Here is a 26,353-nt window from a genome sequence, read left to right as displayed (position 1 = left end):
CCCGGTTGCCAGCAACGATACCGCTTGCGCAGGCGCATTGGCTCTTCAGACCCCGCTCCGCCCCCCCCCCCCCCATACGCGTCACCAGTCCTACTCAACCGTGCCCCCTTGTATTTGAACTCCTATTGGCTGTTTGAGGGTTTGGGAGCGTCCAATCAACGAGCTGGGATGTCTGTGGTCCTCCGAGGGCGGCCCGGCTATCCCGGCGTGCCCGGAGCAGGAGGACGGTAGAGAGGTTTGTTTGCCCTTCAGAAGCGCCCGGATCGCCCTGTACTCTGTCCGCGCCTCAGGGTCGCTGCCATGGCCGGGACTTTGGCCCGTAGGGCCTTAGACTACCTCAGGAGCAAGGATTTCCGCGACTATCTCATGAGGTGAGTGAGCATTGCCGACCTCAGCTTCCCGCCTCCGGACAGTAAGAGAGGAGGGTTGAGAGGGGTCCCGGTCCCGGTCCCGGTCCCGGGTGTCTGTAACCCCCCCTCCACCTGTCTCTCTCCCCCCCCGCCCCGTCTCTCCCCCCCCACCTGTCTCTCCCCCCCCCCCACCTGTCTCTCCCCCCCCCCCGTCTCTCCCCCCCCACCTGTCTCTCCCCCTCCCCTCCCCCCCACCTGTCTCTCCCCCTCCCCTCCCCCCCACCTGTCTCTCCCCCTCCCCTCCCCCCACCTGTCTCTCCCCCTCCCCTCCCCCCACCTGTCTCTCCCCCTCCCCTCCCCCCCACCTGTCTCTCCCCCTCCCCTCCCCCCCACCTGTCTCTCCCCCTCCCCTCCCCCCCACCTGTCTCTCCCCCTCCCCTCCCCCCCACCTGTCTCTCCCCCTTCCCCCCCCACCTGTCTCTCCCCCTTCCCCCCCCACCTGTCTCTCCCCCTTCCCCCCCCACCTGTCTCTCCCCCTTCCCCCCCCCACCTGTCTCTCCCCCTTCCCCCCCCCACCTGTCTCTCCCCCTTCCCCCCCCACCTGTCTCTCCCCCTTCCCCCCCCCACCTGTCTCTCCCCCTTCCCCCCCCCACCTGTCTCTCCCCCTTCCCCCCCCCACCTGTCTCTCCCCCTTCCCCCCCCCACCTGTCTCTCCCCCTTCCCCCCCCCACCTGTCTCTCCCCCTTCCCCCCCCCACCTGTCTCTCCCCCTTCCCCCCCCCACCTGTCTCTCCCCCTTCCCCCCCCACCTGTCTCTCCCCCTTCCCCCCCCCACCTGTCTCTCCCCCTTCCCCCCCCACCTGTCTCTCCCCCTTCCCCCCCCCACCTGTCTCTCCCCCTTCCCCCCCCCACCTGTCTCTCCCCCCCCACCTGTCTCTCCCCCCTCTCCTCCACCTCTCCCCCCCCCCCAAAAGCCATGTCCTTGCTTCATGTCCTCCTGTCTCTGCATTAAGGTCATTGGTTTAATTATTGATCATCACTGACAAATCAGCAGCCTGATCTCCTGTTGTACAAGCTGCGTTTCTCTGAAATTTGACATTCGTGTGTCTGTCCTGATAACAAGCTGACAACAACAGGGCTATGGACCAAGTGCTGGAAGGTGGGACTAGAATAGATAGGTGCTTGATAGCCGGCACACAGGGCCTGTTTCTGTGCTGTATAACTCGGAGTCTATCTCTCTCTTTTCTGCACATTTAATTGAAATGATGCTTTAAACTATCAAACACCAATCCCAGAAGCTAAATTAGAACATCAGAAATAACATTGAAATTGAAAACGGTATAATTAGCTTTAAAATGAGTTCTTGAATCCTCTTATTAAAATGATAGCTTCAGAAGCGGTGCAAGAATGAAACAAGTATAACTGGAGATGTAAAGCAGAATGGAGGTGACAGGATATCTAATGGAACTTCTCCTCTCTGCTCCTTTTCACTGCAAATGATCCACAGACAAACTAAATGAAAGTGTGCTCATTTATAGTCAGAAATTAATCTTAATTAATGAATCTGACTGGGTTTCTACCAGCTACGAATTGAACGGCAGCCAGATCAAATCTCACCACAAAACCGAATAACTTTCACTGGGCTTCCAAATAAAAACTCCGCAAATCACCAGAATGTTTTATAGCAAGTGCTAAAATTTCCTAAAAAGGTATTGAAGTGTTGTATATTATCATGGGAAACCGATGAATGCAGCAAAACATTGAAATGTCTAAACTAGTTGGTCTACTTCCAAATAAAGTAAAAGAAAAGAATAATTATATACACCCATCAGCCAGAACCACACACCCGCAAAATCATAATCCCTCAGCCCTCTCCCCTTGACATTCAGTGGCATTACCAACGCTGAATCCCCCATTATCAACGTCCTGGGGGTTACCGTTGAGCAGAAACTGAACTGGACCAACCATTAATACTGTGGTTACAAGTACAGGTCAGAGGCTGGGAATTCTGCAGCAAATACTTCACCTCCTGACTCCCCAACGCCTGTCCGCCAACTACAAGGAACAAGTCAGGAGTGTGATAGAATACTCTCCGCTTGCCTGGATGAGTGCAGTTCCAATAATACTCAAGAAGCTTGACACCATCCGGGTCAAAGCAGGCCACTTGATTGGCACCCCATCCACTACCTTCAACATTCACTCCCTCCGCCACCAATGCACAGCAACAGCAGTGTGTACCATCTACAAGATGCACTGCGGCAACTCACCAAGGCTCCTTCGACAGCACATGCCAAGCCTGTGACCTCTGGCATCTAGAAAGTGCAGCACAGCAGATGCATGGGAACACCACCACCTACAAGTTCCCATCCAAGTACCACCATCCTGGCTTGAAACTATATCACCATCCCTTCACTATCACTGGGTTAAAATCCTGGAACTACCAGCACTGTGGATGTATCTACCCCACACGGACTGCAGCAGTTCAAGAAGGCAGCTCACCACCACCTTCTCAAGGGTAGGGTTGCCAACTGTGATTAAATGTATTCCTGGAAGTTTCATCACATGACTTGCCCGAACACTCCAGCCATTATTTGGACAACCCATCGATCCTTGTGATGTGCTGCGTTCCTACGCCAATTGGAAAGCAAAAAGACTCATTACCCAGTCAAACAGCCATTTTTTCCATTTTCAATGTTTTTATATCTGGTAAAGAGAAAGGTTCAAAGAAAATTACAAAAATGAATGAAAACCAGCAAAGCAGTAGCACCGGATGAGATTGCAGTGGAAATATGGACCTGCCTAGGTGAATATGGGGTCCACATCCTGAATAAGCTACTCAGTTGTGTTATGATAAGAGAGAACATCCTAAGGGAAAGGAGGCAAAGCATTTTGATACCAATCACAGAATCACACAGTGCAAAGGAGGCCCTTCAGCCCATCGAGTCTGCACCGACACGTGAGAAACACCTGATCTACCTACCTAATCCCATTTACCAGCACTTGGCCTATAGCCTTGAATGTTATGACGTGCCAAGTGCTCATCCAGGTACTTTTTTTAAAGGATGTGAGGCAACCCGCCTCCACCACCCTCCCAGCAGAGCATTCCAGACCATCAGCACCCTCTGGGTAAAAACGTTTTTCCTCACATCCCCCTTAAACCCCCTGCCCCTCACCTTGAACTTATGTTCCCTTGTGACTGACCCTTCAACTAAGGGGAACAGCTGCTCCCTTTCCACCCTGTCCATGCCCCTCATAATCTTGTACACCTTGATCAGATCGCCCCTCAGTCTTCTCTGCTCCAACAAAAACAACCCAAGTCTATCCAACCTCTCTTCATAACTTAAACGTTTCATCCCAGGCAACATCCTGGTGAATCTCCTCTGCACCCCCTCCAGTGCAATCTCATCCTTCCTATAATGTGGCGACCAGAACTGCACACAGTACTCCAGCTGTGGCCTCCCCAAGGTTCTAAACAACTCCAACATGACCTCCCTACTTTTGTAATCTATGCCTCGATTGATAAAGGCAAGTGTCCCATATGCCTTTTTCACCACCCCACTAACATGCCCCTCGACCTTCAGAGACCTATGGAGACACACGCCAAGGTCCCTTTGTTCCTCAGAACTTCCTAGTGTCATGCCGTTCATTGAATACTTCCTTGTCAAATTACTCCTTCCAAAGTGTATCACCTCACACTTTTCAGGGTTAAATTCCATCTGCCACTTATCTGCCCATTTGACCATCCCGTCTATATCTTCTCGTAGCCCAAGACACTCAACCTCACTGTTAACCACCCGGCCAATCTTTGTGTAATCCGCAAACTTACTAATCCTACCCCCCACATAGTCATCTATGTCGTTTATATAAATGACAAATAATAGGGGACCCAGCACAGATCCCTGTGGTACGCCACTGGACACTGGCTTCCAATCACTAAAGCATCCTTCTGTAATCACCCTCTGTCTCCTACAACTAAGCCAATTTTGAATCCACCTTATCAAATTACCCAGTATACCATATGCATTTGCCTTCTTTATAAGTCTCCCATGTGGGACCTTGTCAAAGGTTTTGCTGAAATCCATATAAATTACATCAACTGCATTACCCTCATCTACACACCTGGTCACCTCCTCAAAAAAATTCAATCAAATTTGTCAGGCATGACCTCCCTCTGACAAAGCCATGCTGACTATCCCTGATCAAACCTTGCCTCTCCAAGTGGAGATACATTCTTTCTTTCAGAATTTTCTCCAATAGCTTCCCTCCCACTGACATGAGACTCACTGGCCTGTAGTTCCCTGGCTTATCTCTACAACCCTTCTTAAATAGTAGAACCACATTAGCTGTTCTCCACACCTCTGGCACCTCCCCTTGTGGCCAGAGAGGAATTAAAAATTTGGATCAGAGCCCCTGCGATCTCCTCCCTTGCCTCCCTCAGCAGTCTGGGACACAAATCATCTGGACCTGGAGATTTGACCACTTTTAAGCCTGCCAACACCTCCAATACCTTGTCACTCCCTATATCAATTTGCTTAAGAACCTCGCAGTCTCCCCGAGTTCGATACCTTCATCCTCATTCTCTTGGGTGAAGACGGATGTGAAGTATTCATTCAACACTCTAGCAATGTCCTCTGGCTCCACCCATAGATTGCTCCCTTGGTCCCTTATGGGCCCTACTCTTTCCCTGGTTATCTTCTTCCCATTGATATACTTATAGAATATCTTGGGATTTTCCCTACCAGGATTGGATCTCTTTGGGCTGAAGTTCAGTATTTGGATGGTGGTCTGACTTGGATGGCCACAGTCACAGTTTGAGCTCTTCTTCAAAATAATATAATAGTAATGATGTTTTATTCAAGAAAAACATCCACAGCTCAAAGGCTAAATAGCAGTGCAGCTTACATAGGCAAATTCATATTTAGGTGAAGCAACCAGGTTTAAAACATATAACAATCGTAACAAAAATAGAGAAACAAATTCAGCAGGTAACAGAAGAGTGAACAGGATGTCAAAAGGGTAAAATTATATTAAAATTACAAGCCAATACACCATTCCTACATTCTAAGTACTGAAGTACATATAAATTGCATCATTTAAATACTTCATTGAGGATCCGAATTATTTAAGGAATAGGGTTACATTGGTACCTTCCTGTCCTGTATCTTACAGGATGGAACTGAGTCAAACTTCTGAGTTGCCTTGATTGCTCTGGACATGCTAGGGGTAACTGGTTCTGTAATTGGTAGATCACGTTAGGGATTTTCTGAACTTTGTACAATATTAACTCTTGTTTGCAGATTTTAATATAGAGCAAGAGGATCCTCTGGAGCCCAGGAACATGGAGAGTAAGGCATGAAGGGGTTGCACATTGGTCAAAAAAATTCCCATTCCTGTCAGCTTTCACCCCCCCCCCCCCCCCCCCCCCCCCCCCGCCCCAAACACCCAGGATGTTCCAAAAAGTTGTCTGGACATTTCACTGTTTCTCTGTTTTGTAGACAAATACAAAAGCCAAGTTTGTGCACCGCAAGCTCCCATAAATTGCAATGAATCAAATATGATTTTGACGATAAAAAGCAAAATAGTGCGGATGCTAGGAACCTGAAATAAAAAACAAAATGCTGGCAAAACTTAGCAGATCTGGCAGCATCTGTGGAGAGAGAAACAGAGTTAATGTTTCGCGTTCGTATGACTCTTCAGAGCATTAACATCAGAGCTTTAGCTCTGAAGAAGAATCATATGGACTCAATGTTAACTCTGTTTCTCTCTCCACAGATGCTGCCAGACCTGCTGAGGTTTTTCCAGCATTTTCTGTTTTTATTTATACTTTTGGTAATGGTGACTAAGGGATAAATCTTGGCTAGGGCACCAGGAAATCTCTTTCCTTTGTTTTTTTATGTCCTAAGAGTGCCACAGAAATCTTTTGTAAGGAATGTCTGGTCTGAAGGATGACACTTCTGAGAACTCCGTACTCCCTGGGTGTGCCATCTTAAAGTGTCAGCTTAGATAACCTACTCCGTGTCCTGGAGTTGAACATGAACCCATGACCTTTTGTCTCCGTGGCAAGAATGTTATTGCTAACCTAAATACCTCCAGGCAGGATTATTTTCCCTTATTCATCCCAACTCAGATTATTCTTTTTGTGCAAAGCATATCCACAATGAAAATAAGTTTATTATTTTAGACTGTTCAATGATTTATATTGTGCAACTTTAAAACTACTAAAGAAATACACAAGATTTTATTCCACATTGCATTGATCGCATTGCAAACACATTTTTTTTCAATGTATTTTAAGCTGCTCACATCACCATATTGCCTTATGCCATCAAAATTCTGTTCATTGTAAATGGGAAATTATCCATGTTGGGGGGAATCATCCATAATGTATAAATATGTGTGATTGATAGGAAAATAATATCCTGTGTAATGTAAATGGAGCCATTTATCTCTGTCCCTTTCAAATTTCCTCAATTTGCAAAATTTCTACATTTGCCTTAATGTAATAGGCAGCACAATACAGTCTAGAAAAGATTAAGGCTGAGGGAGGGACCTGATAAAGATCATTGAGATTATGAAAAATGTTGATAGGGTAGACATAGAGGTGTTTCTATCTGTGGTGGCAACCAGAACTAGTGCCATAAATATAACACAGTCATTAATAAATCCAAGAGGGAATTCAGGAGAACCCTCCTTCCCCAGAGAGTGGTGAGAATATGGAACTTGGTACCACGAGGAATAGTTTGAGAATAGCACTGATTCATTTCAGAAGAAACTGAATAAATACAAGGGAGAAAGGAATAGCTGGATGTGTTGAAGGAGTGAGATAAAGAGCGGTGTGAGGAGGCTTATGTGGAACTTAAAATACCAGCAAGTGAGGCTGAATGGCCTGTTTCTGTGCTTTACATTCTATTTAATGTAATCCCCTGGTAGGATGTCTAAATTAAAGGCTTTTAGAAAGTGGCTAGATTTCTCAGTTCTGGAAATTCAAAAAATTTCAAGAGCTGAATTTTTGCTCAGAACAATTGGTTATGTAAAGAATCCACAGCATTCACCAGTTCTGTACTGTCACTTGTTCTGACTTCTCCTGTTGTACATTCTTCATTGCCATTCTGCTCCAAATATGTCTGAATTTATCCCACTTGCCAAGTTGTAACTGATGAATGGTACAGTTTAAGTGGAGTGTTCCCTGGGGAATAATTACAGTAGAGTGCATTTACGATGTTACTCGGTAACTACAGTTTTCAGTTCCAGCCAGGTAGAATCCTTCCTGCTTAGCTTCTGCTAGAACTTTAACTGCACCGTCTAGAAGAGTCTTGTCTGTACCGGAATACAGACAGTGCTCCAAGCTCCCTTCTCTGATTAAAATGAGGTAAGATAGATTTTAAAAATGCCCAGGAGGACCAGTGTACCTTCTGAAGGTTTGACACTGTCCTCGATTCACAAACCTGATTGATGCTTCCAAGGAGTCTTGATGTTTTATCAAAGAGAACATAATGTATAGCTTTTACTTTGTTAGCACAGAATTCTGATGTTCCATGTCATTAGCAAGTTTGGAGGGTGAAGCACCTGAAAATGACTTCTGGAAGTCCATGTATCCAATATATTTAAGGTATCATAATTTTTAATCTAGAAAATGTTTGTGAAAGCTGATTTTACCTGTTAGTGCTCGGCTTCCATTCCTTCTTTTCCAGTACTTAGTCACTCAGCCCATCTCTGTTCTTGTTTTGTGCATAACCCTGTTGTTGAGTCACAGTAATAGCCTTTTGTACAGCTCTCCGAATATAGTTGTATGAGCTCAATGGTGCAATTTTAACTGATCCCTTTATATTTTTGAAAGTGTGGTTCAGTCTCCTTCAGCTTTAGTACAGTGACTTTGAGAGGTACATTTATTGTTGCTTTCTGGGCATATGTTGTCTTTAAAATGGTGCTGAAAACTGAATTGAATATATTTTAAGTGTTAAATTGATTTAGTAAATTAAAAAAAACTGAAATTCTACAATATTAAAACAGTTTGGGACTTTGAAGTTACTGTGGGACTACTCGAAGAATTTTCCTTTAATGAAAGCCTTTTAACGCCCTACTGTATCATTGTTTTTGTGCTGTAGGCTCCTGACAATGGACTCCTAGCATCTTTTTCTTTATCGCCATTCTTAACTGTGAGATCTTGTTAAACCTGTGTTCCAACTGTTGTGACCCCAAGGACTTGTCCATTGGAAACTCTTCTCTTAAGTTGTCCTCTGGTTAACAGTTTTAATTTCAGTAACCTTTCAATGTCAAAAATAAATGTAAAGTCTTTTATTCACAACTTCTTAGAGCTACTTCAGTTTCCCTGCTGCTAGTTCAGATGCACCCTGGTTAGTTTTCTCTGTCGATAATAATTAGGACTCTGTAGAAAAAAATATATACTCCAGATAGGAAAAATAATAGAAACAGCATTAATATTTTTTTCATTCACGTGTGTTTTAAGGGTGCTGATTGTGAATGAACCCATTTTACCCCTCCATCTGAAATTCTACCAATTGAAAATTTCTCACATTAGAAAGACACCATCAGCAGTCATTCTGAAAGAAAATTATTTCCTGGGAACTTTGAAGAGTTTTGAGTGGATTATTCTATAATTTTTTAAAGTTTGAATACACAGAGATAGATCCCTTAACTAATGTATGAACTGAGTCTGGCTGTGAGTGGCCACGTCACCTCACCATGTTCTGAGGACCTAGCCTTCCTGGCAAGTTCTCAGAAGATTTATTAGTTGTAAAACTGTAGTGAAGCCTCTGTCTGCCCTGTACTTATCTTCCTTTCCAATTATCTATCACATTTTTGTAGGATAAATCATACTGGCAATAATATTTGTAAATCAAGTGCACAAGGCAAACATTAAATTCCATTTATATCTTTAGCATTGTACCTTCATTCTTGTGCCTACATAATATGTGCTACACCACTTGATCATGTGCAATGGCGATGGATGATACTCCATTATACCAGATTATAGAGGCTCTACTCTCTACTGCTGGGTATTCCTTGAAATTTACAAACAACCTTTGCACCATTTAATCTATTTCTGGTGGTTTAAAGTATTTTTGTGTGTGTTGTAAGTTGAATTACCCATGAATTTGAATTAAATGGTGTAAATAACACATCAGAGTGGTAATTTAATGCTTAACAAATGTATCCAGGTAATTTGAATCGGCTGACTTTGAATTGTGTAGTCTGCACTTCCCAAAATGTTTTCCATCAAAATAATGCAGACTTTTGAATGTTTTTTTGAGATGGAAGAGTGCATCCAACAACAAATTCAAACAATGTGTAAGATTACCATGATGATAGCATTTGGACTGCAGTGAAATCCCAGGAAAATTGTTCTAGTTTCTAATACAAATTGGAACATAGTCAATCCTCTTAATCTGTTCCTGAAACTTTCTGTGAAATTAATTTGTTAAAATCCAAACCTGAATGAATTCTGTGTGAGAAATAACCTAAATAGGAAAATAATTTAATAAAGAAATGTGACTGCCTAAGATGCCATCTTTATGGAGAGCTTAGGAGAGGTTGTTGAAGTTTCCTTGCTTTTAATAAGTAATTTTGTTCAATTTTAAGAGTTGATGACTTTAGTTATTTGTTGCCAGAAATGTAGTCAGGAGCATGCTATGAAAGCTGTCTATGAAACACTGCATGATGAACAGGGGTGGAATGTAGTTTATGGCATCTTGTTTGGTGAGGGCTAATGGGAGTTGGATATACTTCTAAGAAAATACAATGTGACTGACACTAGCGAGTGGGGGGAAAATCTGAACAGGATGCCTTGTCATATGACACCTGAACCAGTGCCACAAAATTCTGCAGTACAGTAGCTTAAGTTGTAAATGATCCTCATTTTGTCTTGTGTGTTGTTTCAATACCTTGCCAACATCCAACTAAAAACTCGGTGACCTTTTTTTTGCACGTGAAATTAAATCATTTATCCCCTTGATCATTACACAACCTTATTTACCAATAACACATTGTGCATGTTTCAAAACAGTGTTGTGATATTGTATTTTGACAGTCAAATGAAAAATATTTGTAACAGAAAAAAGTCGAGAAGCAATTGGTCTTCAGGTGAACATTTATGGAAGAAAACCCAGATATCATTGAAACAGTATCAATTTCTAGCATGCTTAGTATATGTGAGATGCTATACGGTGCATGAAGTGGGCAAAACAAGTTAAAAGGAGGAGAAGGCAGAACTGGAAGAGAAAGAGCAACATGACAAGTAAGAGGAACCCATATTCTTCAACTCGCCATGTGCAGTGTCACAGAGGGTGAGGGACAACTGAGCCAAGATGAGCAAACGTAACCCGAACCCCAGTTAAAGTCATCCGTTTTGTGTGAATTTTTAATATTTCTGTTATTAGTACCGGTGCCCACTGGGACTATGGGATGTTTCAGATACACCATGTCAAGTTTACATTGGTGACTTCCATCCTAAACCTGGATGTAAGAACTTACCCTATAATGGAAAAAGTAGACAGTCAGTGCTGGCAGGCCTAAGATTTTTAATGCACTTCAAATTGATCATCCATGACATTGTATTCAAATATATCCGATGTCAGTTGAAAGATTATGGTGTAAACTATTTTGTTAACAATATTCATTAATTTTCTTATTTTATGGGTGGATGTTGATGCTAGAACTTTTCATAAATGCAGATATATAGTTGATCTTTCAAAACAGCAAAATTCCTACCAAACTATTGTGTGATGTCCACTTGGTTATCAGGAAGTGTTTCAATATTTTGACCTGTTTTTAAATGCAGTCCTATACAGGTTTTAAAATAACTCATTGTTGAACTTCATTAAACTATTTTTAACACATTTTAAAAATGCACTTTTTAAAAACCATTTTGCTGACAAACTTGTGCTACAATTTGTAATTTTTAAGTAGTGAGAATGAAGACGCTCACCTAATTCTGCTTGCAGCAGAATCACAGTAACTGGCGATGCATAAACTGTGTGGAATTATGCGCCTGCATCTAATTTTAGATTCAGAAACTTGAGCTTGAGCTGCCTGTACTTCTGTAATAGCTAGGGGCAGACTGCCTGTTGATGTCAGCTGCGAGATTATGTGTGTGTTCCTGGCAATTCAGTACATGCTGTGTGCGTTGACTCTTAAGCCCTCAATGTCTGGACCCAACCACATACAGTTCCATTAACATTGAACGTTTCAACCATGGCTGAGATAGGGTGGAAGATCAGCCATGACTATGTTAACTGGCAGGGGAGGCTTGAAGGGCCGAATGGGCCCACTCCTGCCCCTGTTATGTTTTCATGTGGGCAATGTTGTCTTGTTTTCTTGACCTTCTTAATATAGCTACTGTGTTCAGTGCTGCAGGATATTGGTAATCCTATTTTCTTAATTTCATTACTTTTCTGAAAGAAATATGATTTGGGGGAAACTAACATCATAACTTGGGTGTTACATTGCTTAAATAGAGCAAGATAATTATCATTGTTCTAAATGTAAACTTTGCCCAATAACACCCAATAAAGTAGCGTATTACTGAGTGGGCAGATGTCAGCATTTTGCATTTGTTAATTTTTTTTTAAATCAAAGCCAATTTTACTGATTATTGCCTTTAAAAAAAGGTTTGCCCAGAGCTTAGTTTCCGAATGCAGCAAAGCCAAAAAAAGTCAAACCCTGAAAATCCCAGGCCGCGAAGCTGTGCTTGGTGCTGTTGCCTCATTAATAAATTCATCCTGAGTTGCAAACCAACGTTAGTTAGTATTAAAACTTGGGACACGTGCAAATGGAGCATTGATTTGATCATTATGCAACCTCAGGGGCAATACATAATCTGCACCTACGTAACCAAGAGGGCGAATAGATTAGGTACCATGAAAAATATCATAATGTGATGTGTACATGATACTATTGTAAGGGTGGGGTGATGTGCAGAGTATAATCTTTTTGATTGTTACTCCCAAAATGTTTTGCTTAAATTTTTTGCAAAGACCAGGCTTAACTTTTATTTCTTTATGATTGTGCACTTCTGTCTGTTAAGCGAAGCTGGTCCTCCTTTAAAGGTGGCTCCAATGATGTGCTGAGTGAGTAAATTAGGGTAAGGTGGCATGACCTGTGAACTTTAAGGATGCTGGGGACTCTGTTATAAGATCCGGTCATCTCCGGTGTGTTTCATTGAAGCTTGCCTCAGATGCACAAATTACAACCTTGACTGGCTGCTTAGATTATGGAATCATGTATAGAATTTACAATATTATTGACCATTTTACATTACAAAAATTAATTGTCTTTTTTCTTTTCTTTCTCTGCTCCATATAAACTGGATGATCATTTATCAGCACGGTAAGCCTGAGTAAATTTTAAATTTGTTGCTTAATTACTTCAATCACAATGTTGTAATTTTTCTCAATTACGATTCGACCTTCCTCAGGTGTCAATTAATATCCTTAATCTGTTAAATAAGGGGTTTTACCTCCTTCCCTTCTACACTGCTGCCACCCCCCCCCCCCTTCAATAAAACATTTGCATGGTGAGAAGAAAAGAGAAACGTTTTAACTATATAACCTTTTGAAAAATGTTTACCTGAACTTACTGGCTAGGAACATAAGATTTAGGAGCAGGAGTAGGCCATTCTGCCCTTCGAGCCTGCTCCACCTTTCAATGAGATCATGGCCGACCTGGTTGTGGTTTCGATTCTACTTTCCTGTCTGCACCCCCGTAACACAGCGGTCTTTTCTATTGGTCATCATGGGCTGTATTTTGTGATGCGGATGACCTCATCTGACGACTGAATGGGTGATGCACTTTGTCAACTAACGCTGAACTTTACAGATTAAATCGAGCATGGATACTGAGCAATGCAATCATATGGGAACAAGAGTAGGGTATTCCACCATTCAGTTAAAACAGTGGATTTGCACCTCAGCCCTCTCTTTCCTGACTTTATTCCATATGTCTTTGCACCCTTGTCTAACAAAAATCGATCTAAGTGTTGTAAGCAAGCATTCGCAGGCTTTTGGGGAAGTGTTTCAGATTTCTGCTACCCTTTGTGCGAAGAGGTGCTTCCAGATTTTTCTCCTGAAGGCCTCACTCTAATTTTAGGCAAGTGCTAACTAAACCCACAGAGACATAAATCTCTCATCCATACCTCTGTTCGCTCTAGACCTGACTATTCCTAATCTATGGGTTAGGGTTTTGAGTGTCTCATGTTCTACCTTTTTCAGAAGCTCATCCAAAACCCTGTCCATATCCTACCTTGCACCAAGTTCCTTTCACCCCTATGCTTGCTAACCTACATTTTATAAGGGTCAGTATAAGACCTATTTAAGAGGATGCAACGTCTTTCCTGTGTCGGCTGTTATATTTTAACAGTCAAATTCAATGGGTTGACAAACAGGCAAAATGATTAACAGTAAATGAAAGGGTGAGAATTTTAAGGTGTACGAGGAATTGTTTTATAAAAAGTACAAGCTATTCTTTTGAGCTTGTGATTTTTTTTTTATGATTGAGAAACTAAGCAATATGTTAATTTGATTTTGATTCCCTTTTGTTTTGTAGCACTTTTGGGGTCCTGTTGCTAACTGGGGGCTGCCCATTGCTGCTTTTAGTGATATGAAAAAAACTCCAGAGATCATCAGTGGCAGAATGACATTTGGTAAGTCAAAGCTTTCTAAAACTCTATATGCTGTGTGGTGAGCAAATGGTGCAGCAGTGATTCTACAATAAAGCCCTCATTCAGTCATCGTATTTGTTTGACAATGGTAAATTCACAATCTGCAGCGTTATTCAAGTAGGGACATTGCATGGAATACAAGGCAGGGAGTGTTTCAAAACTGTTTGACTTGTACCTTGTTTAAAACTGAATCAATGGTTCTGAGGCAGCTATCCATGACTTGAACTGTTCAAACATCTAAGCTAGAAAAATTGGAAGGATGTCCAGGAATGTAATGCATCCTAATTCTACAGTCTGTGCTTTCTCCTTGCTTTAAGATCTACGGTGGTTTCTCTGCAGGGCGATTATGGTTTGGTGCCATGACTACCAAATCCACTCTAATTGATGACTAGAAGGCGCGGGGAAACAACTCTGGTTAATTTTGTGGTGATTTTTGTTCTAAGGAGGCAGTTCTGTTCCATATCGCTCCATAGTGGCTTTGCTTCATTGGGAGATCTTGGGCAAAGTATTCTAACATGTCCTACCAATATTCCCTTTGTAATCAAGAGATGCTACTTGTGAAAGCTCTTAGATGTATCGATATTATTTTTAAGTAAACGTTTGACACACATCAAGCACTCTAATATTCTGTGGATATGTAAACAAAATTCAAATTTAAAGCAAATTGTTCTTATGCAGCAACGACTCTGTTCAATACAATATATAAATGGAAATGGTGTAATAACTTGTTGAACAGTGTGTCCCTTGTCAGGACCTGCAGTGTTTTTCCACCCACGTGCTCTATATTATATTGCGTTAGTAATTTAGGTGGACTTTAGTCATCTATATCTTTTTAACATGAGCGATTATCAATTTCATTTATTTATTCACCATAGTTTGATTGGAACTTTAATTAGTTAAACTTTGTGTTACCAAGTTTACTGATCTCCAGATCTTATCAGCAGTACACACACTGGTACGCTGATCTTTGTCCTAACTGACTCAGTGCAATATACCACATAATTATTTATTCCCTATCTAATCAAGTTCTGACAGTTTGCCATGAGCTTATGCTCCATATAACAGTTTAGCAAAATAACATCTTTCTAATTCCTCATATATCCAGTTAGTAACAATTCATATTGATAAATGTCATTGACAGTGTTTATTTAGGCATTGTTATTAGTTTATGTACAATATTGTACATAAGAATTCTATGTGGCAAAGGCTTTCAAACCAGGAATCAATGAGATCATCAAATCTCTGACCATTCACCATGATTTTTTAAAAGATTTTTCCTGTAACTGTTAGGATGTTGCTCCAGCCTGAGGTTTTTTTTTCTGCGATTCCTGCAGTTTTCCGTTCAATAAGTGATGGTCTTCTGGAAGTTAGTGGTGTGCGAATGTTTGCAACAGATTAATTGCGTGAGAAGTTATGGAAGCTCTATCTGCTTCCATAGTGCATTTGTATACAGCTGTAATTCCCCTTGTTCATCCTTTTAAAATTTCTCTATTTCACACAATTTAGCTTTTCACGGGAATTCTGGGAACTGTTCAGTTGTTGACAACAGTTCACTCTATTTTACATATGTTTACATGGATTCAGTAAACTGAAAGTGTTTGAGCAGATTGATGTTGTTTTAAAACTTTTGATGACTTAATATTTAAACTGTGATAACCCCCTCTGACCTCCCCTTTTATAGATTATCTCTGATTTAAAATTGAGTTGACCGTTATCTTGCAATTTGTTCAGTGTGATGCAAATAAATAGGTCTGTTGAGATTTAATCTAACACTGCTCACCCACCGCCCTGGGTTTAGCATTTGCCTAGCAATCGCGAGGTGGATGTAGCGTAAACATTTAGTAATGCAGTGCCTTACACACAAAATGACCAGCTCCCTTTCTCTTTCACAGCGTTGTGCTGCTACTCTCTGCTTTTTATGCGCTTTGCCTACAAGGTACAGCCCAGAAATTGGCTGCTGTTTGCCTGCCACTTCACTAACGAAACTGCACAGCTCATTCAGGGAAGCCGGCTGATCAAATACAAGTAAGTGCTCTTTGTTTCCAAAAACAGTTTTGGGTGACACACTAAACACCTTGCCCTGCTTAATTTTGGATTGACTTTGGGGATTCTGGTGTTGATGTAAGCTAATGCTTTTACAGTGAGCTCCTGTGCTGTGGAATTGCTCATGTACTCAGAGCATACAAGTCCAAGAGAGAGGTGAAACATTTTGGAGGGTTAGGCTTGCATCAACTCCAATTCATACTGAACTGTGGATTTAGAGAAGTATTCATGATTTCATAACTGTCAAAAGACTAGGGCAACAAAAGCCTGATTGAGTAACCTTTAGCACAACTACCATTTCTCAATTTTCACCAGAAGTGGCTCCTTGTTTTTTTAATGTCCTATTCATTTAATACTGGGTAGAGAGGTGGATGTAAAAACCCAGAATCAGTCAATTTATGCAAGATTAGGTTATCCGTATGTTTTGCTACCCTCACCCTTAAACTCTCTGTTTTTGCATGTTTCTCGTATTGTTGATCCTGGGAAGTCTGTTCTGCAGCCCTTTTCTCCTAATGTAATTTTGTGAAGTCAGTAAGTTTTGTTACGCAGTACATGCACAAAACAGGACATTGGAATTACAGTTCACATCGCACCAGGTGATAACGGGTCAGGAAGACCATTTGATCTATATTAGTCCAGTACGAATTGTTATTAAATGCATACAAGCCTTTAACCACTCCTCCAGAAGTCAATTCCAAGTGTCGCTTGCTCAGTGCCTGAAGAAGGACTTGCTGACATTCACTCCTAAATTTTACTGGTTTGAAGTCAGTGTGACCTTTTTCCACTATTCAATTTACAGTAATATTCTGGATTTAACTTTTCCATACCATTTACTGTTTTTATATGATCACCTCAAATGCCGCCTTTGCAGAATGAAAACTTTTGAGTCTTCTCTAGCCTTCATATCTCCGAATCTTGGCACCAAACTTCTGGTCATTCTCCGTACTGCCTCCAAGTGCTTGCACGTCTCCCTGTGTCTTGCTAACCAGGCTGGCCGTAAGGTTCGAGGTTTGACCTGACCAGAGAACTGTACAGTCTGACAATGACTGTCTCTGAGTTGTTTTTAACAGTTCTGACTCAGGACTTGAACATTCTGGTGCTTTTCTTGATTGCTTCCCTCCATTGGTTGGACATGTTTAGTGTCGACTCCACCAAGACTCCTAGTTTGTTAATCTCCTGTGCCTAGGAGCATGGGGCAAGCCATTTCTTCTACTGGCCAGGGCAATACTTTTAATTCTGATCAGAGTATCATCTTGCCATCCATCCAGCAGTGTGTGGTTATTCATTATATTTGGAACTCTGTCGCTGATTTGTCTTGTTTATGTGATGTGAGGCATTTTTTCACACACAAGCTTTAACCTGGCTCATAACCCCTGTACCAGGAGGACCAATGAGCTGCCTTCAATCTGCCTTCCACCTTTCGACTGGTAGGACCGCCCCCAGCCAGTCAAGAAGTTGTACTGCTGCTACTCACGGTGTTACGGGAGCTTGTAAACCTTCCCTTCATGTCGAGATGAAGTTCCTGGGTCCCTTACTATTTCATCATTATCTATTTCTATAACTACACGGAGTATGCATGGTGCTTGGTTTTTCCGTCCTACATGCAAAACCTTGCGTTTGTCTGCATGAAGTTTCATCTGCCCATATATTTAGCTTGTTGAAATTTAGTCTAATTCCAGCACTGATTGCACTGCCCTTATGGTTGGCGTGATCACCAAATTTGATCACATTCTTCAGCGCTTGGGTTAGTTATTTACTGAGGAGGCCCCCAAAATTAAACACCTCCGTACTTGCTCTGCCTCGGCCTAACTCTTCTAAAGAGTATTTTCTATAACTCCCCTCTCCACCCGTTTCTTATCCATTGCCATTTTTTGCCCTGAATTCCCACAGTATTTTTGAGTTTAACTCATAGCCTTTCATGACTGGGTAGTGCCCCTAACCTTCCAGAAGGTATTTCACAATCTTGTAAAGGCTTTTTTTAGTCCACTTGAGATTATTTCCTCAGAAGTTTATCTTCCCCATGAATTGAAGTTGCCTATCGTTTGCTAGGTTATTACATAAATAATCCCGAGTTATTTCCCAAGGTATTCTATTATTTTTAATGGAATAGATATGAGATTGATCTGTAATTACAAGCATCTGTTTTATTCCCCCTTTCAAACACGGACATTACTTGGCTTGCATTGAACCTATTGGGGTACCTCCCCAGTACCCAGCGATTCAACTCAATCTGTGCTTAATGGTAAATATCCTCCCTAGTCTCTCTTAGCACGCTGGGATAAATACCATCTATCAATAGTGATTTTGCTTTGAGCCCTCTAGGATTAGTGTGTCATTTATGTCAAAGTTCCTAAATTTACTTTGGTTAACTCTCTTTGGGAAGGGCATGTTGCTCATGTGTCCCTTGGAATTCTTTTGAGGGAATAATCATTCAGAATATTGGCTGCTGTAGGCTTCCATTTGCAATGTTTATGGTTTTCACATCTTCTCAGGCTGCAATATGCTTGGAACTGCATCCTTTTGGATGTCAGGTATAGTTTCCTCACTTGGTGGAAAAAGCACAACTTTTAAGGGCTGCCTAGACTAGTAATGGGATGTACACTAGCCTTTCACCTCTCTACAAATGAAAGGCTGCGTGTGTGCCTGCCTGTCTGCTGTCGTCCCCCCCCCAGTTGTCAGGTGCCTCAAGATTTGCCACTAGTGCCACTTAATCTCACTGAAGTTATGTGATGCGCCCTAGCACAGGAGATATTCTTTTGACACACTAGACTACAGAATGATCCGTGTCTGGCTGTGTGCTATTTGGGTGGATTGAGTCATACAAAGGAGTGCCATTGGTACATCATACCTTTGTGGTACCAGCTGTTCAACTGGAGTGCATGTACTCTAATCCCATTTACCCTGATGTAATTGGCGCTGACGATGACTGGGTGACCGAATTGAGAATCGAAGGTTCCAACTCCAGAACTGATGTCCTCCACCTTGGTGGATACATAGACTTCAAAAGTACAGGACAGAGGGGAATTGATGGGGATCTCTATTTTTAAAAAAAAATAAATTTGATTCAGGGAAGAATTGATGCTAGGTTCATTTGTACAACTCTGTTTTGCAGCTGAACTGTGATAATCTGTGTTCCGGTGCTAAGTGTTAAACATTCTGTCTCTGCAGTGCTCAGAAGAAGATGCATTCCGAGTGATGTCAGACTGCAGCACTTTATCTTTACTAAATCCAAATGTTACCAACACACCTTGATCTTACACTTTTTTTATGCACAAGATTCTACAAATCTGACCTAAGATTCCGGATGACTAATTTTTCAAAGATATTTAATCCAAACTGTATTTTGTAATGTAATTAATTTTCAAATTGCGTGTCCCTTTCTAAAATTGCCTTAAATTAAATTTGACGAGCGTGTCATTATACATTCTTAACATTCGTCATGTACATAATTTTCCCTTTCATTTGAAATTGATACCAACTGGTACTATGTATAATGTTTGATGATAATGTTGCAAGAAGTGGTTTATGATCACGAGCATTGACTTGTGTTGTAATCAATATTTTGTTGGTAGATCAATGGTGTTTGCAGCTTCGAGCTGCTTTTAATAATGTCACGTGCTAAACTGCTGTCAATTAAAAGATATCAAATTAGTCTCCAATAAACCGACTTAGCGTTTCTCCAAAAGCAATTTTTGACGTTGTATAAAAATGAGACTGAATTACTTCTAATATTTGAGTTCTTCCAGCACTTGCCATTATTGAATGGAATGATTGGTAAAACCAAAGGAGCCTGTCCTGTTAAACCAGTACATATGAATGTACGAGTTAGGAGCAGGAGTGGGCCTCTCTGCCCCTCGAGCCTCCTCTGCCATTCAAAATATCATCACTGACCTGACTGCAGCCTTAACTCCACATTCCCAGGTACCCCCAATAACCTTTCATCCCCTTGTTAATCAAGAATCTATCTAGCTCTGCCTTAAAAATATTCAAAGACTGCTTCCACCGCCTTTTGAGGAAGAGCGTTCCAAAGACTCCTGACCCCCTGAGGAAAAAAATTTCTCCTCATCCCTGTCTTTTGTGGAATCTTATACCATTAGAGTTGAGGTTACAATCAGATCAGCCATGATCTTATTGAATAGCGGAGCAGGCTTGAGGGGCCAAGTGGCCTACTCCTCCCTCTCCTAATTCATATGTTCGTATGCATAAGTTGGGAAGGGGGGAATACTAGCAGGCAATCTACTCCACCCGCAGCGTGTTATGGCATAGAGCGAGTCGGCTTCTCGCTGACTTATTCCAAAGTGGGGGGGTGGTTTGGGGTCAGCCATCTGCACCCCCCTCTAACATGCAGCCCTAGGTTTCAATATGTGATGTGCTGCGGTAATTTGCTGAGGCAACTGCCCATCTTATGAATTATAACAAATTTCACTGCAGTGAGCTCTGTCCAATGTAGAGTGAAAATATTATTTGCATCTTTGCAATAAAACGTAGTTGCACCTTTTTTGTTTAACAGCACCTTGTATGGTTTAAGCAAGCATTCAGTTTCAGCATGGTTTAAGGTTCTTTGGTAGAGGGAGGAGGATTTCTTAGTGCCAGAATTTGTGCACTTGGAGTTGTAAGTAATGACATAAGCTCATCCTCTGAAGCATCGAGTACACAGATCCCATTTACTTCCACCAGTCTGCAAGAAAACAGGAAACAAACACATTAAATACCTGTGCCATTGCTTGGGAACTCCAATCTGTGATAATGAGGACGATGCAATGATAAAGCTACATACGTGAGGTCCAAAAATCCACTAGACAATTTCACTGGCTTAAGTAGCAGGGAGTGGCTGTCTAGATCTTCTGCTCCAGCCTGCTATTGTGGCTGGAGTCAGGAGAGGAGTTTTAATGAGCACAATCCATGTAGCCCACATCATTGTACTTAGAACATTATACACATGATGGATGGGAAGTTTGGACACATGCTAGGAAGATGTGGCATGTCCTGTTAGCACCATCAGTATTAAAAACAGGTTTAGGGTGGGATTTTGACCATTAATGCGTCGACCCTGGATTGGTCTCTGAATTATCTCACGTTTAAGGCTTGATTTGGGGTGTTAAACACAAAATGCTGCTACCTAAAATATTCACAAAAGAAAAACACTACCTGTCATCAGCTCCCCCCAAAAAAAACACTGGCCCCTCTAAGGCCTATTAGGAGCCTGTTCCACCATATATAGAGTGAGTCAAGTGTCAGTGACTAAGCCCTCTGCCGTATCCTACTCCATTTAGCCCCGAATAATTACCTCCACTATATTGCTGATGCTCAGAGCTATTGCTAAGCATCCCTGAAGTGGTGCCATTTTGTGTTGCCACTGAAAGTTGGCGTTCCTTTTTCTGCACATGGATCTTTGTCTATTCTTTCACGGTTAAGTTGTGACTTTTGCTGCGACGTTTAATCCACTATGCTCAAAGTACTGTTACGCACTCTGGCTGTGAATTTTTCAATGTGCACACATGGCCCTAGAGGAGCCAGCTTCCAGCAGCCTGGTGCCTGCAGTAACCAGGGGTTGCTGGACCCTCGTGGGAAGGCATTGGAAAGAGAGCTGGTTCATTGGCACTCTCCAGAGCAACAGTGACATCTGCGTCCATTACTGCTGGGCCAGGGGCATAGTGGGGAATTTTGAGGTGCAGGAGCTCGAAGAAAATGTGTTGGCCATATTATTTCTAAATCGACTATTACGTTGTTTTCCTATGTATGAGTCCCCCAAAAGTTAGTAAAACTATGCTTTTTAAGTGAAAAATATTAGTGCCCGTAGGCATTTTATTTCAAACCATGTGATATTTTGAATCATTAGATTTTAGCATAGTTAGAATTTCATTATGCAACAGTTTAATTATTTATTCAAACCTATTACAGAAATCTTTACTTATAGGATATGGAACAAAACTGAGTAAATAGAGTTAAGATACAGATCAGCCATAATTTAACTGAATGACAGAACAAGCTCAAGGGGCTGAATGGCCTACTCTTGTTCCTATGTTCCTATCTAGGTGACAATGAATTGGACTTAGCACAGATGTGCAAGCATTTACGCATCAAATTTTTTCTCAAGTCAATTCAAAATAGTCCAGATCTCAAAGAACTGTTAGCTAAATTAAGAGGCCCCATAGCGAACGTAACTTCTTTATTCAAAAAGGGAGGGAGACAGAAAACATGAAACTACAGGCCGGTTAGCTTAACATCTGTCATAGGGAAAATGTTAGAAGCTATTATTAAAGATATTATAGTGGGCCACTTGGAAAAATTCAGGGTAATCAGGCAGAGTCAACATAGTTTTGTGAAAGGGAAATCATGTTTAACCAGTTCTTTGAAGAAGTAATGTGCTGTGGATAAAGGGGAACCAGTGGATGTAATGTATTTAGATTTCCAGAAGGCATTTGATAAGGTGTCACATCAGAGGTTATTGCGAAAAATAAAAGCTCATGATGTAGGCAATAACATATTGGCACAGCTAGAAGATTGGCTAGCTAACAGGAAGCAAAGAGTTGGCATAAATGGATCTTTTTCTGGTTGGCAAGATGTAATAAATGGTGTGCCACAGTGATCAGTGCTGGGGCATCAAATTTTTACAATTTATATAAATGACTTGGATGAAGGGACTGAAGGTATGGTTGCTAAATTTGCTGATGACACAAAGATGGGTAGGATAGTAAGATGTGAAGAGGACACAAGGAGGCTACAGAGGGATATAGATAGACTAAGTGAGTGGGCAAAGACCTGGCAAATGGAGTATAATGTGGGAAAGTATGCCAGGAAAAAATATAAAAGCATATAAGCTAAATGGTGAGAAATTGCAGAGCTCTGAGGTGCAGAGGGATCTGGGTGTCCTAGTGGATGAATCGCAAAAGGTTAGTATGCAGGTACTGCAAGTAATTAGGAAAGCTAATAGAATGTTATCATTTATTGCGAGGGGAATTGAATACGAAAGTAGGGACATTATGCTTCAGTTATACAGGGCACTGGGGAGACCATATCAGGAGTACTGTAGTACAGTATTGGTCTCCTTTCTTAAGGAAAGATGTAAATGCATTGGATGCAATTCAGAGAAAGTTTAATAAACTAATACCAGGAATGGATGAGTTGTCTTATGAGGATATGTTGGACAGGTTGGTCTTGTAACCACTGGAGTTTAGAAGAGTAAGAGGTGCCTTGATTGAAACATATAAAATCCTGAGGGGACTTGACAGGGTCCATGTGGAGAGGATATTTCCTTTTTTTGGGAGAATCTAGAACTAGGGGCCACTTTAAAAATAAGGGGTCACACGTTTAGGACAGAGATGAGATTTTATTTCTCTGAAGGTTTTGGGTCTTTGAAAGTCTTCCTGAAAAGGTGGTGTAAGCAGTCTGAATATTTTTAAGGCTGAGGTAGATAGCTTCTTGATAAGAAAGGGGGTGAAAGGTTATCGAAGGTCGACGGGAATATGGAGTTGAGGTTACAATTGGATCAGCCATGATCTTATTGAGAGGCAGAGCAGGCTTGACGGGCTGAGTGGTATATTCCTACTCCTAATTGATATGTTCATATATTTGTTCATATGTCTCATAGCCCCACTACAATCCATATAGTCTGCAGGTGGAGAGGCCACTGTGAGTCCCTGACCCTTCCACACAGAGAACTCAGATGCTGTCGGGGGTGGAGGTTTGGGGGAAGGGAGTTAGGTGTTGAGGACACCAGCAAGCACTGTTAATGACATGTCTCTGTGAACTTTATCCTTCTATCTGCTCCTGCAAGTCGAAGATCCACATCCTGGGAGCTCCTTGAGAGTGAAGATCCACATCCTGGGAGCTCCTTGAGAGTGAAGATCCGCATCCTGGGAGCTTCTGCAGTGAGAAGGTCCACGGTCTCTGGGGGCCTTTATCTTTCAATATCCGTGAGCTGCCCCAGACCACCTTCCAGGTGGGTCCCGACACGCCCATGCCACGTTGGTCTGGACGTGATATCCCACTGGCGACGCAGATGATTGGACGGGGGTGTTAATTCCGGTCAGGACTTCATCCGCATTCCATTAACAGGACATAAAACGACGTCACACCGGCCTCTGACCTGCCGTGACAGGCCGGAGCGCACGTTCCCGCCATCATTTCACACCGGCGGGAAACCGAATTTTCAGCTCCCGCCGTATTGTCACCCGCCATTAAACCCGCCATTAAACCCGCCATTAAACCCGCCGCAGGAAAACCCTGGCCACAGAATTGAGATGCAGAAGGTTAAGCACAATGAAAATGTCATGTCGACATGACAGGTGGCGCTTTAGTATGGAATTCAAGTAATCTAATAGGCTGCAATTAAGAATTATTGGCAGAAACAACAAGCTAAGCTTCTTTAATTTGCCTATTATTCAAAAGGCAGAAAGGGCAGGATAAGCAATAACAGCAATGTCAGGTTATTGTTTCAGGTGTAACTGTGTCCAAAAGCCAAGCAACAAATTGGCTGTAAACCAGCAAAATAACACCTCTGGAGCTTTTGTCGTCCTCACATGGAGACTCAGTTCACATGATTTGCTCAAAGGCAAGAGCCAAACATTTTGCTGCAACTGAGTTTAAAGCTGAACCGTGGCAGTAGAACCAAACCTGATACGTCTTTGGAACCTCCCAGTGAGGCTTTGGAAAGAATGCGAGCTGATTGATAAGATGGGGGTGCAGGGCAAGGAGGGAACTACTGTGAAACTGTCATCTAATGTGCCTCTTGTCCTATCCATGCCCGTGATGAAGACAAATGGACTTATCGTTGCTAGTACTGAAAGCTCAAGCTCCCTAGATCAATGCACGTCTGATTTAATTTCCCTCCAAGCTCCACTCACCACCTTTCTGAACTCATTTTGTCCATTAGACTCATCTACTGCTCCCTTGACCCCATTCCTGCAAGACCATTGACTAACCTACTCCCTTCTTGGTCTCCATACGAGTTGATACTATAACTTTCCTTCTTGTTTCCCTCCCTTTCAAAACGTCTCATCAACGATCCCTCTCAAAAATCTCATCCCAGATCAATTGGTTCTTGTAAACATTCATTCTAAACTCAAATGTCCCTTACTTCTCCAAAGCCCTTAAATTGCTGTCACTTTCCAAACCTGTGCCCATCTTTGCTTCAACACCATGGTCCTATCTCTCCAATTAGGTTTGTGACCCTGGCCACAACGGTGAAACAAGCCATGATCAGGCGCAAATGACATTCTCTGTGGCGATGACCATGGGGCGCTATCCCTCCTCACCCTTCTCGACTTCTCTGTTACCTTTGAAGTGGCCAACTGCACCACCCTCCTCCTCTAATGCCTCTCCGCCTTTATTCCGCTGAGTGAGATTGCTCTGATTTGGCTCCACTCTGATCAATGCAATTGTATCTAGCATGTCACCATGAATGCCTTCTCTTCTCAATGCCCTCGCCATTTTCTCCGGAGACCCCAAGGATCCTCTCCTGTTCCTTGTTTACAGGCTGCCCCTTGGCATCATAATCTGAAGAAATGGGTCAGGTTCCACTTGTACTCTGAGGACACCTTGCCCTACATCTCTGCTGCCTGTATCAACCCCCTACCCCACAACCCACGCCCCCACCATCTTTGTGTTATCAGACTGCTTGTCCGAAATCCAGTCACGGATGAGCCACAGTTTTCTCCAGTTGAACACATTGAAGGTTGAAGCTTTACTGCCTCCTCGCCACCCCCACTCCTCCTCCCACTTCACCATGTCTATACCCTCACTGTTAATCCTATTCCTCTCCATTGTGTCAGTTTGAAGCAAGCTGTTTGCAACCTTGGTATCCTATTTGCTCCCAAACTAAGCTACCGATCCCATATCCTCTCCTCTACAAAGAACGCTTACTTCCCTCTTTTTAACATCTCTCGCCTCCACCACTGTCTCATCTGTTTATGACTCTCATTCATGACTTTGTCACCTCCAGACTCAACTATCCCAATACCTTCTTGTGTTTCGGGTTAAATGGCTTTGATATAGTTATAATTACCTGTCGTTGGGTTGTAGATGTGAGTTCTCTGCTGCCACAATCTGTAGGCCATGAGCTTCGCACCATCTCACGGTGAACCCATAGCCATCGGCCCTCGGCACTTCCTGCACAGTCACCAGAATTGCAGTTGAACGCGGTGCCATGAGCTGTGACAACGTCATCGACTGCCAGTTGCTGCTTGCCTGTAAACATGCACATAAATAGAGTGAGCTCCAGCTGTCATCACAAGGAAAGGCACCCTTCACAATAAAGCGATTGCAGATAAAATGTCACGGCGAAA

At 42.4% G+C, this 26,353-nt stretch overlaps 1 protein-coding gene and 1 long non-coding RNA gene across 2 annotated transcripts; one reads left to right on the top strand and one right to left on the bottom strand.

Annotated features, from left to right (window-relative positions):
- The first annotated feature begins 178 nt into the window (after positions 1-178).
- Positions 179-19,756, top strand: mpc1 (mitochondrial pyruvate carrier 1). Its single transcript, XM_078556460.1, is given in 4 exon segments — positions 179-375; positions 13,910-14,006; positions 15,917-16,049; positions 19,236-19,756. Coding segments are annotated over 4 exon segments (333 nt in total). The 5' UTR covers positions 179-300; the 3' UTR covers positions 19,264-19,756.
- Positions 19,366-26,353, bottom strand: LOC144689396 (uncharacterized). Its single transcript, XR_013578645.1, has 2 exons — positions 26,074-26,353; positions 19,366-20,745 (listed from the first exon to the last, which is right to left on the bottom strand). It is a non-coding gene; the product is annotated as an uncharacterized LOC144689396 (long non-coding RNA).

This window comes from Cetorhinus maximus, chromosome 14, assembly GCF_964194155.1.
Source record: "Cetorhinus maximus chromosome 14, sCetMax3.hap1.1, whole genome shotgun sequence".
Classification (NCBI taxonomy): Eukaryota; Metazoa; Chordata; class Chondrichthyes; order Lamniformes; family Cetorhinidae; genus Cetorhinus; species Cetorhinus maximus.
Note: the sequence above shows the minus strand (reverse complement) of the source record. Positions and strands in the feature narration are given on the sequence as shown.